The sequence below is a fragment of the Cyprinodon variegatus genome, unplaced genomic scaffold, assembly GCF_000732505.1.
Source record: "Cyprinodon variegatus isolate N-32 unplaced genomic scaffold, C_variegatus-1.0 Scaffold1081, whole genome shotgun sequence".
Classification (NCBI taxonomy): domain Eukaryota; kingdom Metazoa; phylum Chordata; class Actinopteri; order Cyprinodontiformes; family Cyprinodontidae; genus Cyprinodon; species Cyprinodon variegatus.
This window is the reverse complement of record NW_015151534.1, coordinates 203568-216792: the sequence shown is the minus strand read 5'-3', so window position 1 is coordinate 216792 and position 13225 is coordinate 203568. Positions and strand designations below refer to the sequence as shown.

Genomic DNA, 13225 nt, shown 5'->3' with positions numbered 1-13225 from the left:
TTGCTTTTTTATGAACTATGTTTGTTCTCTACTTCCAAACTCAGCATCTCTTCATCCAGGACTGAGATAAGAAGTTACTTTTGACTGGATTTGATTCAACTTTTAAGCCTCTCTGTATTAAATTAATATTATATATATATGCCTCCTGGTATGTTGAATAACAAATTTGCATCCAATCTTTTAAATAAACGGTGTTAGTTTTTTGTAATAAATAAGAATTATGCTCTAATTTGTAGTTACCGATCTGTCGTTACTATATTTTAATTTGACAAACTGGATCATCTCAATTTTTCTTTTTCCTGTTTAGTGCGATTGCAATTGCGGATCTTGACCTGGCTGGACCTAAGCAGAGCAAAGAATAGCATGGCTCTGTATTTTGACGGTGACGGACGGAGAAGACGTACGTGGACAGAGACATGCGGAAGAGTGGCAGGGGATGTGGAACAGTTCTCATTGATTAACATGACAGACAAGTACTCCACACGATGTACGTGAGCGGGTCGGAGCGGAGAGCTGACAGAGTGTGTGGAATCTGGGGGTAACATGGCCAAGATTATAGAGCTGTCTAAAGACACTAGAGACAAAACAGCAGTGTATTAAGGAGAATGACTGGGTCCATATTTTGCCAGATTTTGGGGAAAAACCTCCTCAAATAATTGGCCTGACTGTTTATTTCTAACCATTTCATTCGCATCTATTAATCTAATGCAAACCAATGCTTAAAATGCTTCTGCTGTGAATGGAGTTGGGAATTAAACATATACTTAAATCTGTTTTACATTTATTTTTGTCTTGACTATGTCTAATTTGTATAAGAGTAAACAATTTTTTCTTCAGCGACTGCAGCCGAGGTTGGAGCTCGAGGAGAGACGTTAAAATATATATTTGATTATTAATAAATACTGATGTTAAATAACAGAAAAAACAGTAATGCTGATAGTGTTTCTGTAGGTATCTGTGTATTTAATTGTTTCTTCCTTTACTTTTAACTTATCTTGGTGTAGATGGTGCCTTTTCTTTTTTTTTTTTTTTGATTTCTGTTAGGAAAACAAAAATCCTACAAAATCTTAAAGGGCAAAAAGACTCCAAGAATCACTTTATCTTAGTAACATGTAAAGACCTGCCCACACTTGTTTCTGTTCTTGACCAGTTTTGGGACACCAACTTTTAGTTTCATTATAAATACTAGATCCATTCCAGAACAAATGTACAGGGAGGAAACTGCACTGATTCTATTTGACCTTTTTAGTCATTTTGCAACCTTTCCTCTAACCCCATAGGTTTGTCTGTTTTAATCGTCTCCGTTAATCAATCCATCCTTGCAATTGTACAGTTTTCTGACGAAACAACAGTTGTCTAAAAGGAGTAAAAGGGATGAAATCTCGTTGGACAATTATAGACCTTTATATCAGTTTGGATTCATATAATCCAGACAATTTTTTTTTTCTGCTGAGACAGAATAAGATAAAGTCTGGACATAGGTGAGCTTTCTAGTTTTGGCCTGCTCTAAGCCCACACTGTGGTGTCTGTGGTGAAACGCCTGGGTGGGCTTCAGAAAAATATATTCTTTCCTTTAGCAGGATAGCAGCCCTCATTTTCCCTTGAGAAGACGCTGAGCCAGCAGAGGACGCCTTTAAAAAAGGCTACTGTCCTCTGCAAGGAGGGGGAATCAAAGCTGCAGTTGGTCAGACAAAGGCAGTGAACCAAGAGGTCTGCTTTGATATATGATGGAGAGGAGGTCCTGAAAGGCAGCAGCACACAGTCCATCTCCATTGCCAACACTTATGTGCTGTGGGTCTTCTAGCTTAGAGGGTTTAAGAGAAGCCTGTCTATCTATTTGGGCTCCCCAGGCTAAATGGGTGCAGTGTTTTCACTAGTTTATCCCCTGTATAATCAAGTCTGCTTTTATTTATTTCTTTGGCAAGTGCTGGGGCTCCTTCCATGTTAAAGAAAGGGTAAGGCTACATCAGGGCAGTTCCAAAAACACTTAAACAAGATGCACAGCAAAGAAAAATACATTTAAACAAAGCCGATGAATTTCATGTTGACCAAAAGGCTCAGAAACTATAAGAAAGCTATTTTTACCCGCTTTATTTTGGGGAGAGCGGCTTCATCTGAAACATGCTTAGAGCGTAACCGTTTTAGTTGTCAAACAAGACTTTGAATATAGAAAACAGACCCAAGAAGCAACTAGAAAGAAATGAAATTAGACAGTTTAATACTGTATAACACAGAGTGAGATATTATGGGTCGCAAAAAAAAGCAGGTAATAAAGGTTTGAAATGGATGGCCGGCCGGCAGCTGAACCCAGGGAGTCGTGATGTGTCTTAATCCTACTAATTTAATCTGCAGAGCCTCTTTGCAAAGGCTGCATGCAAACCGAATGCTCAGCTGCTCGTCTGTGGGTGAGAATCTGCATCGTTTCTTTCACACAGTTTTATAGTGCTGTGGTGGTTGACTAACTATAATTGCGTTAAAGTCACAGCAGCTGCAGTCCAGAGAATTGAAGGAGCTCACAGGAGAACCTTTAGTCACCCCTCATTCCCTTTTCTACAGTACAGAGGAAAATACCCAGGAAATGCCAAAAACATGCCAGTGAAAGACTGACCTCTCGCATTCCTTCGAAACAGTAAATCACTCCTGGCCTGAGAAATAAAAACAACTGAAACTGCAGTAAAGTAGAAGCAGACAGGCTGTTGTGAACAAAGCGGAGAAAAAAAGGTCTGATTATTTGGATGCTTTAAATCTACAAAGGTTTGTAAATGATATGTAACATCTGCTTTAAGACAACAGGGATTTTTTGGAAACCTTCCAGTAGAGTTAATACTTTATTATAACACATCTGGACTTAAAGTGGCATACTGTTACATTTACAGCACCTTGCAAGAGCATTCTTCCCCCTTGATGTTTGGTGGTACCTTTATTTTGCATAAGTTTGAACCAGTAGAAGTTAAATGTATGGAGGAGGATCTTTTATTTCCAGGTGGATCCTCTAAATAAGTGGTCATCCTAAATGTCAATCATTCTGGTGATATGTTTACGTAAGGCTGCCATACGTGCTCGTCCCGTTAGCCATCTTTACCCCAGAATGATTTGTGCAGAGAGCTCTCCTTGCAAAGCACTATAGGATGTAGGCCCTGCTGTCGCCAAAGACTGACGCTACCCGACAGTGGTGACTAATAACAAAGATGGCACAGGAAATGTGCGGAGGACGAGGAGCTACGTGACCAACGGGGCAAAAAGCAGTGATTATCTGTCCAAACGGTCAGTTAACAGAGTTCAATCAAGGTGCACTATATAGTCCCCACTGTATGTGGACACAGTTAGCTTGTATGAGAACAGCACATTTTAAACAGGGCATGCATGAGGAGAATTAGGCTTGTGTATGCTCTTGCAAGCGCATTTCTTTTTTTTTTTTTTTAAGCGGAGAGGGAGGGTCTTTTAAAAAAAATCCCCCACAATACCTTTAATCATACATGTTTTTGGAATGCTGTAGATTTCTTCCTTAATAACTCTTAAGGGCTGCTTATCCTCGGGCAGCAGTGTGTCGCAGTGATCTTGTCGCAGATATTTTTGATTTATGCCCAATATTGAAGCATGGGCTGTGCTTTTATTCCACGCCAAAACGCAGAGGGACAATCAGGAACTAGCTGTGGTTCTAGATACGGAAGAGGCGGTGAGGAAGTGGGGGTAAGCTTGTCCAACAACGGAGGCACATGAGGGCCAAAAAGAGCAGAGATCCAGGTGGAAAAAGGGTCCCGGCGTTCTCGCGCACCTCGCTCTTCTAGCTGGTCCAACTTCACGAGTCGTTTTCCACAATCGCGGTCATAAAAACAAAACAGGCCTGTTTGACCAATCAGAGGCCTTTTGTCTGCGATCACCTACAATCTGGGAGAGGTGCAGCAGAGTGTCTGCGTTAACTGCAATACACATGCAGACGACCTGGTTCCTAAAAATAAATCAGCCTTTATTCACCACATCTAACCCTGCTTCAACCTACAGACAGTCATATTTGCCCATTCTTGGGAAAAACTGTTGAGGCTAATTTTCCGCCTGGACTTTGACTAGGACGTCCTATGGTGATTATTGCTTTGATTAAAACCGCTCCATTACAGGCTGCGCTCTAAATTTAGGGTTGGTCGCAATATTTTTATCTCAACTTACTAATATATATAAATAAAAACAAGCATACTCAACACTTTTTAAAACATCCGTGCAAATATTGATGTAGTTGTCATGAAGATTTAAAGCTTGGTTGGGAAAACACCGACCCACTGATGGCCATCTAAAAATACCCTCTCCAAACACTGATGTAATCTCTCAGCCAGACTTTTCTGCCAGAGCAAAAGAAGGAAGCAGAGTATGTGAGAGACAGTGTGGTAGACCACAGACATGCAGATGTGTCTGACTGTCTGACAATTCTAGACCTTCATCACCCCAGGTCAAAGGCTTTCTAACCTGTACTCTCATCAAGAGAACTGAGGTTGTACTGAGAATGTACAAGACATAAACTCTGCTTAAAAACAAAAAAAAAAAAAACTATCTATTCATCTTGTGGCAAAAAAAACAAACAAAAAAACAAGGTCTCTTCAGAGTGGGTTAAAAATGCTAACAGCAAAAACAAAACTAAGCAAAATGTTTGGTATGCCAGCAATGAAAGGAAATCTGATAGACAGAACATGTTTACAGTTTTTGCTAGAGAGATATCAAAATAATTCAAAACAAAGTCCTTTTCTTAACTGCTATTTAAGGAACAGAGATGAAATCAATGGGAATTAGAGCATCGAAGCACAAACCCAAACAAGCTGCACAGTAACAGTCACAAAACCATGCAGTTCAGAGGCCGTTTGTCACTAAATACTAGGGGGGCTAAACCTTCCCTGCAAATTTTATAAAATTATTGGTAAATTATGCATTGTCAAACTTTTTTGTCATTAAACTGCATTAAAGATTTCATAAGTGTGTTGCACATTAACCATATTTTGTGTTTGTGATGGGTGCATCATACTTTTTTTCTTTAACCAATCCCTGTTAAGTTTAAGATAATTTCTTCACAAACTAAAAGATGGAATAAAAAAAAAAATTTGGCTAAAAGCTCTTTAACAAGAAATAACATCAATAACATTAGAGCCAAGAGGATTAATAGATTATTGAAATAATTGTCATCTAAGAGTAATATTGGCAATCGAATCAATCATTACCTACAGCAACGAACCGCAGCGAATCCACAACCTACCTATAGCAGTAATTAACTCAAAAATCTACAAAAAATATAAACATTTTATTTTTAAGATTAAAAAAAAAGTAATGTTTTATATGTCATGTACCTTTACTTTTTCCGTTTAAAATTTATTAAAAATGCGTAATTAAGGTTGTTTTTTTTTCCATTCCAAACCTTCACTCATTGAGTAACAATAATTTACTGAATGCATCTCTCTTTAGATAAAATGAAAAAAGTATCAACAAATTAGTCAATTACTAAATTATTTCACACAGAAACTATTTTAATAGTTACCCAAATAAAATTTATGAATGCAAGTATTAGAACTAATGAGCAATATTTTAAAAAATAATAATAATTTTAAGTTTCTCTAATAAAAATTTCTGTGAAATTGGGTTTTAAAATCACAGCTATGGAGAAAGTGCTGCTTTTAAAGCATCTTCAAATAAAAGAAAATTGCTGAGCCAATCAAGCATACCTGCTTTTGGTGAAAAAACTGCATAAAATGGCAAAATAAAAATAAAAAATAAAAAACAAGCAAAGAAAACATTGTCTTTATTGGCTGCTAAAACCTAAAGAATAGCCCTAACCCACCACTCCCTAACAAAAAACATTCATTTGCAAGAAAGTGCTCCATGTATAAGCATGTTATAAGCTGCTGACTTTGAGTTTTTTTGAAATGCTACACAGATATTATAAAAAAACTACTGTGAAATGTAGGTTAAATTCTTAAAAATATTAATTTATAGATTATTAGAGTTCTGGGCTTTAATCAAATTAGGTATTATGTTATTAACTGTCATAACATTACATAAAGATCTTAACTTTGCATTTTTAGCTTTGAAGAGTTTCAAAAAGAAAGGACACAGATGCAAAGTTTGTTAATAAGAAAACAGACAAAGATGCTTTATGTGTGAAAACAGTTTTTCAGGAAATGACCACCTAAAAAACACAATGAAAAAAAAAAAAAATGGGGAAGAAAGTGATCTGGTCGTACAAGACCACAACCGAACTGTCTGGCCTGCATGCAAATATGTGGTCGAAAACAAAGGTTGCAAATCACCATGATTATCTTTAATATAAAATATAGTGGTAGCCCAGAACATTTTGTGCAACTTAACTAATCTTTTAATATCTCTGTAGTCTACTCTCATCAATACAAGCCAAAAGACTCTGGGATCTGGCAGGTGTTCCGAGTTATGAGGCCATAGAAGCTGTTAACTGTCGGCTGAACACGAGTCAACAACCTGTCATCAGTGGAAAGCGTAAACCTAAATCTATTTACAGTCAACTTAGAGCAACCGATTCAGAAAAACAAACGCCAACAACGAGAAAACCTGCACACCAATTCAGCTAAGTGTTTCTCCCCTGAAAATATCTCCATCCTCTTATCATTTTTATTAAATGTATAAAAAAAATAATAATTTGCCCAAAGTAGTTTACAAGCTTTTTACAAGTCATGTTTTAAGTTTATGGTTTCCTCTTTAGCTGAGGGGGCTGACAACAAACATCAAAAGGAGATAAATGCTGGAGATAAAGATAAGAAAAAAAAACAAGGAAGAAATTTTTCTAGACTGACAAGGTATGACTGGCTGTACTATTTTCTACACTCAGCAACAAAAGCAGAACTTGACATAAACCCCAAACACAAACAACAACTAATTGTGACATCTAACTTCTCTAAAAGCATCACTTTTGGTGTCCTTCCATAGAAACGCTGGTAATATTACCAGCTGATCACTGAATTGTATCATCAAACAATGCGAGAGCTTAGTAGGCAAGGCCAGGCTGGGAATTTCTCATCGAGTGATTTGGAGTAAAAAGTAGCATAGTATTATGGTTTTTACACTAGAATATAGAGCAACACATGTCCAGCAATCTAAGTAATCCATTTAATGCAGAAAATCAATTCTACTGCTGCTATAATGAATATTATGGTTTTAATAATGACACCTAAAGCACTACTGTAATTTCAAAATGATCTATCACATCAACTAAAGGTATTTGAGTTTTTTTTTTTTTTAAGTGCTTATGATATATAAAAAAAAAACTTTTTGCTGTTTAAATAGAAACACATGTGTTACAGTTAATATCAACTGGGTAATTAGTCAGGTTATGATGTTTAGCCTTGTATGCTTGACGCACATATGCCACGGCAGCTGTAAATGTAAAACACAGTTATGTTAGTAAGATTAATGAGTGGCTTCTTTGGGCCCCACACAATGAGAGCCCATGTTTTAGGACTAGAGGCATTTCCAAACAGCTAAATTTGTCTTTCTGCAAAACAAGGGAGAGCATGGGAGCCTATTTTTCTTGTCCCAGGCAGCCTACTGGCAGTGCACTATAACAGGTAAAGGCGGATGGAATGTACAGCCACGTCACTCTGTTCTTGGTAACAAACTTGGTAAATTTGTGAATTACTTATGACATGCCATTAAGTGAGCTTTAAACCCTAGCAGCGGAATTCTTGAAATCTTGAAACAAAAAAGCGTTACCATGGATTGAGTTAAATATTGGAATCTTAAAAAGGGGCCCAGTAACATACTTAGCAGCCTTGATGCGGAAAACGCAGACTGATTCACGAGAATGAAGCAAATAAAATGGAATGTATTACAAAACACGTAGTAGAATTCACTCTTTTGGGAAAGAAGTGGTATGTATGCAAGGTCTTTGGTCCACTGCCTGCTCCCGTATGTAGTTCATTGGGGCGTTCTCTTGTCTCAACACCAACAAGAAAATGTAGGTTAGCCATGTCTAAGAGCCACGCAGGTCATCCAGAAAATTTAAAAATGTTAAACTTAGAGCAAAGTTTAGGGCAGAATGATATCCCCATGATTTTTATGAATCTGGGGAACAAGTTTTCTGCAAGTTATGTCAGGATACGGTCGACTGGAAGCATACGAACCCGTGTGACGAGTCATTTTTTCTTAAAATAAGTGCATTTATTCTTGTATTAAGGAGGTAAAAGAGACATTTTTCCAGTGGAACAAGACAAGAGTAAAAATACTCATTCCATTGGCAAACTAGCTCATTTTACCTACTCAAATTAAGGGTAAAAACACTTTATTTAAGGAGAAGAGGGAAGCTAGCGCGAGCCACACACATCTGCCAACTCTTAAGAATTCAACATCGGCGGAAGCAAAGCGTGAATTAATTGAAGAATTTGTTGTCGTTTGTGTGGAATCAGACATTCCTTAAGAAAAAAGAGAAAGCTTTGTCCATTTTTGGAAAAGGAGTGTAAGCTAGTGGGTGCGCTGCCAGAACACGTAAGCAGCGCCTTTAAAACCCACCTATCCCAGGTGTTCGATTAGCATATGGCGGTTATGCAGAAGAAATTGCAAGGGTAAAAAAAAATATAAAAATATATGTTGTGGTCAACGAAACAACTGGTGCTAGCACACCACAATAAAGGAAGTTATTTAAAATATTGTTTTTGAATGTAGAAGTCTTTGCATGACTTATAATATTTTAATATATTTGTGAGTCAGGCAGTTTTTTTGGCAAAAAGGTTTTGTCAGGGGAACTGTATGGTTAGTGATTATTTGTGGATTATTGGTCATAATCTGTAGGTATTCTGATCCTAATGAAAGGGTAAATAAATATAGTTGGGGAAAAAACATGAAATAGAGAAAAAAATGAAAAATTGTAATACAAAATGATGAATACGGATAAAGTGGAATTTGGAGAAAATAGTTAACGGAATTTGGGAAAAAATAAAAGTGGATTTCATAGAGCATGACTGAATGAATTTCATAGATAAACTAAATATTCATCTTCGAAAAGGGATATACATCACAACACGCTTTCCAACTGATAGTGTTTACCTGGTCCTTTAAATATTTTTTGCACCTTCCTGATAAGAAAAGCACCGATGTACATCATCGCCATTTGCTGGCTGAACCTACTCACATGTTCATCAGGCTGGCAGCTTCAGCAGCTCTTCACCAGCTTCAGTGTCGAATTTTGAGTGCTGCAGCCTGATCCCTTTAGGCATCTGAAATTTTCTGCCCTTTTCCCCCACCCATGATTTATGACTTTTTCTCTTCCTTTCCACACCTCAACTGGAAAATCTACTTTCTTGTTTACTCATAATGCATATGTGCAATACAATACACTTAAACTTTTGTTGTCAGATGTACTGTAAAAACTGATAAACTAGTTTACTGTGTGATATCACTTGATTCAAACATTTGCGATTATATTATTGTTTGTTGTGAAACATGACTGTTTTAGAGTCGTAAGGGAAGCGGCTGTTCCAACCGCTGCATTTCCGATTTCTCCCGAGTGGTGCACGACTTTACACGGGTGAAAAAGTGAATCTGATTGGTCGTTTATCAAGGGGGTGGGATTTTTGTGGCAGAAGGTTCACGAGCAAGTTTGTTTGTGGCTGTTTTCTCTGAAACATCTTGCTAACCGGTTTGCTACTTAGTGCTAGCAGGTTTCCAATGGGAAATTCCATTGGAACCAAGTAGCACTAAATTGGTGACTTAGAAACAACACTGTCAAGGAACGCCATGGACAGAGGAAACATGCAAGACGAGGAGAGTTTAGTGTAGGAGGTCGTGGATGAGTCTCCTCCGTCATCCATTTTTTATTTAGAGAAAGGAAAGCGGGGACGAAGTTGCTGTGGAAGAGGACGCCAGGGCGGCGGAAGCTTGGTTTGGTGTAGAAGGCTTACAGCCGTACATGTTTGAGCCCTTGCCTCGCAACGCTGCCAGTTCTGTTAGCTCTACGCCTGGTGAAGACACAGACGTCCACCCCCATGAACACTGGGACGGAACTCAATTGGAAAGGAAATGATTCCTATTTCTTATTTCAACCGTTGCGTACATTAGCTGAAACTGAAAAGAGAAGGATACAAAATGATTAATTAATTGATTTGTAAGCGGCATCACCCAGCTTTGGACAACCCTTTGGTTTTAGAACATAAGATGATTACAAACCAGAAGAGCAACATTTAGAGAAGCTGGTTAAAAACAAACGGATGAAGCTGGAAATAAAGATATTTAACTGGTTGTACAGGTTTGTCTTTCTCACCAGGTTTACATTCATAAGTGTTATTTAATAGGTTTTTTGTATTCAGGCACCTGTGTGTGTGTGTTTATCTGCAATATCTGTAAATACTCTATTTCAAATGCCGTAAATAATCCAAACTATATTCCATATTAACTAAAACAAGACCACAACCATCTCTTCCATTCTTATGCTAAATAATTCAAAAGAGCCACATCACATATTCCGCCTCATTAGCATTGACCTTTTTAAGCTTCATCTGGACTCAATCACTTCTCTACAAATAGGGTTAGACAAGCAAGTAAAGATGGTGACAGGCAGCAAGGCTGAGCTTCAGCTCCAAACCAGAGCCTGTTTAGACACATATGGATGCTATTTGACCAAATGACCAGATGTTGATTCCCCAAACATGTTTATCCTGCCAGACACCGTTGTTGCACGTAGTTCCAAAAAAGATTCTGTACAAAAACCATAAAAAAAGCAGCAAAACTGGAAAAGTCTGAGTCACTAAAGACACAAGGGCCTCCCAGAGAGCCAAAACACATCCTCTAATTTTGTTTATCATAGAAATGCAATGAAAAGTCACTTTTTTCAAGCTGAGCTCTTCATTTCCACTGTTGCTGTAAGGAGTGCCAAGAACTCAGAGTGAGCAAGCAACCACTGTGCCAATAAGCATTTTGCATTTATCCGAGTGGGGCAGGCAACACAGAATCAAGTCCAACAAGGTCAGTCAGGATAATTACTAAAGACAAACCGACAGGTTTTCTCAACACAACAAAACAAAGACTGTTAGTCACGTATAAAAAAAGCTACGTGGCCCATATGCTTTCTGAAGAAACCATGTCAGTGTTTGCAGATACACTTTTTATCATCTACTTAAAATAGCAAGAATTCACATTATTTTCAGTACAAATGGGTGTCTGTATGTGTGTGTGTGTTTGTAGGCGGGTTACCTGAGGTTAGTGTTTTGGCTGTCCGTGGCCACACGGGAACCATTTGAACTTGGGCTGCTGGAGAAAACAAGAGGACAGAAGAAAAAAAGAAAGAGTGTAAGTTAAAAAGACGAAGCAAGTGATGCGAATAAAGAATAAGGATGGGTTTAAGAGAGAAACAGAAAAAACAGATNAGTGTGTTGCACATTAACCATATTTTGTGTTTGTGATGGGTGCATCATACTTTTTTTCTTTAACCAATCCCTGTTAAGTTTAAGATAATTTCTTCACAAACTAAAAGATGGAATAAAAAAAAAAATTTGGCTAAAAGCTCTTTAACAAGAAATAACATCAATAACATTAGAGCCAAGAGGATTAATAGATTATTGAAATAATTGTCATCTAAGAGTAATATTGGCAATCGAATCAATCATTACCTACAGCAACGAACCGCAGCGAATCCACAACCTACCTATAGCAGTAATTAACTCAAAAATCTACAAAAAATATAAACATTTTATTTTTAAGATTAAAAAAAAAGTAATGTTTTATATGTCATGTACCTTTACTTTTTCCGTTTAAAATTTATTAAAAATGCGTAATTAAGGTTGTTTTTTTTTCCATTCCAAACCTTCACTCATTGAGTAACAATAATTTACTGAATGCATCTCTCTTTAGATAAAATGAAAAAAGTATCAACAAATTAGTCAATTACTAAATTATTTCACACAGAAACTATTTTAATAGTTACCCAAATAAAATTTATGAATGCAAGTATTAGAACTAATGAGCAATATTTTAAAAAATAATAATAATTTTAAGTTTCTCTAATAAAAATTTCTGTGAAATTGGGTTTTAAAATCACAGCTATGGAGAAAGTGCTGCTTTTAAAGCATCTTCAAATAAAAGAAAATTGCTGAGCCAATCAAGCATACCTGCTTTTGGTGAAAAAACTGCATAAAATGGCAAAATAAAAATAAAAAATAAAAAACAAGCAAAGAAAACATTGTCTTTATTGGCTGCTAAAACCTAAAGAATAGCCCTAACCCACCACTCCCTAACAAAAAACATTCATTTGCAAGAAAGTGCTCCATGTATAAGCATGTTATAAGCTGCTGACTTTGAGTTTTTTTGAAATGCTACACAGATATTATAAAAAAACTACTGTGAAATGTAGGTTAAATTCTTAAAAATATTAATTTATAGATTATTAGAGTTCTGGGCTTTAATCAAATTAGGTATTATGTTATTAACTGTCATAACATTACATAAAGATCTTAACTTTGCATTTTTAGCTTTGAAGAGTTTCAAAAAGAAAGGACACAGATGCAAAGTTTGTTAATAAGAAAACAGACAAAGATGCTTTATGTGTGAAAACAGTTTTTCAGGAAATGACCACCTAAAAAACACAATGAAAAAAAAAAAAAATGGGGAAGAAAGTGATCTGGTCGTACAAGACCACAACCGAACTGTCTGGCCTGCATGCAAATATGTGGTCGAAAACAAAGGTTGCAAATCACCATGATTATCTTTAATATAAAATATAGTGGTAGCCCAGAACATTTTGTGCAACTTAACTAATCTTTTAATATCTCTGTAGTCTACTCTCATCAATACAAGCCAAAAGACTCTGGGATCTGGCAGGTGTTCCGAGTTATGAGGCCATAGAAGCTGTTAACTGTCGGCTGAACACGAGTCAACAACCTGTCATCAGTGGAAAGCGTAAACCTAAATCTATTTACAGTCAACTTAGAGCAACCGATTCAGAAAAACAAACGCCAACAACGAGAAAACCTGCACACCAATTCAGCTAAGTGTTTCTCCCCTGAAAATATCTCCATCCTCTTATCATTTTTATTAAATGTATAAAAAAAATAATAATTTGCCCAAAGTAGTTTACAAGCTTTTTACAAGTCATGTTTTAAGTTTATGGTTTCCTCTTTAGCTGAGGGGGCTGACAACAAACATCAAAAGGAGATAAATGCTGGAGATAAAGATAAGAAAAAAAAACAAGGAAGAAATTTTTCTAGACTGACAAGGTATGACTGGCTGTACTATT

The 13225-nt window shown here is 36.8% G+C and overlaps 1 protein-coding gene across 4 annotated transcripts in view; it reads right to left on the bottom strand.

Annotated features, from left to right (window-relative positions):
- smurf2 (SMAD specific E3 ubiquitin protein ligase 2) overlaps positions 1–13225 on the bottom strand; it is an 87079-nt gene that overhangs the window by 14038 nt on the left and 59816 nt on the right. The window contains exon 11 of one of the 4 annotated variants that reach the window (XM_015400202.1): positions 11188–11241. The exons of the other annotated variants lie outside the window; for them this stretch is intronic. Coding sequence (XP_015255688.1) covers positions 11188–11241 — 54 coding nt within the window. The remainder of the gene's footprint in view (positions 1–11187; positions 11242–13225) is intronic. 4 annotated transcript variants of the gene reach the window in all.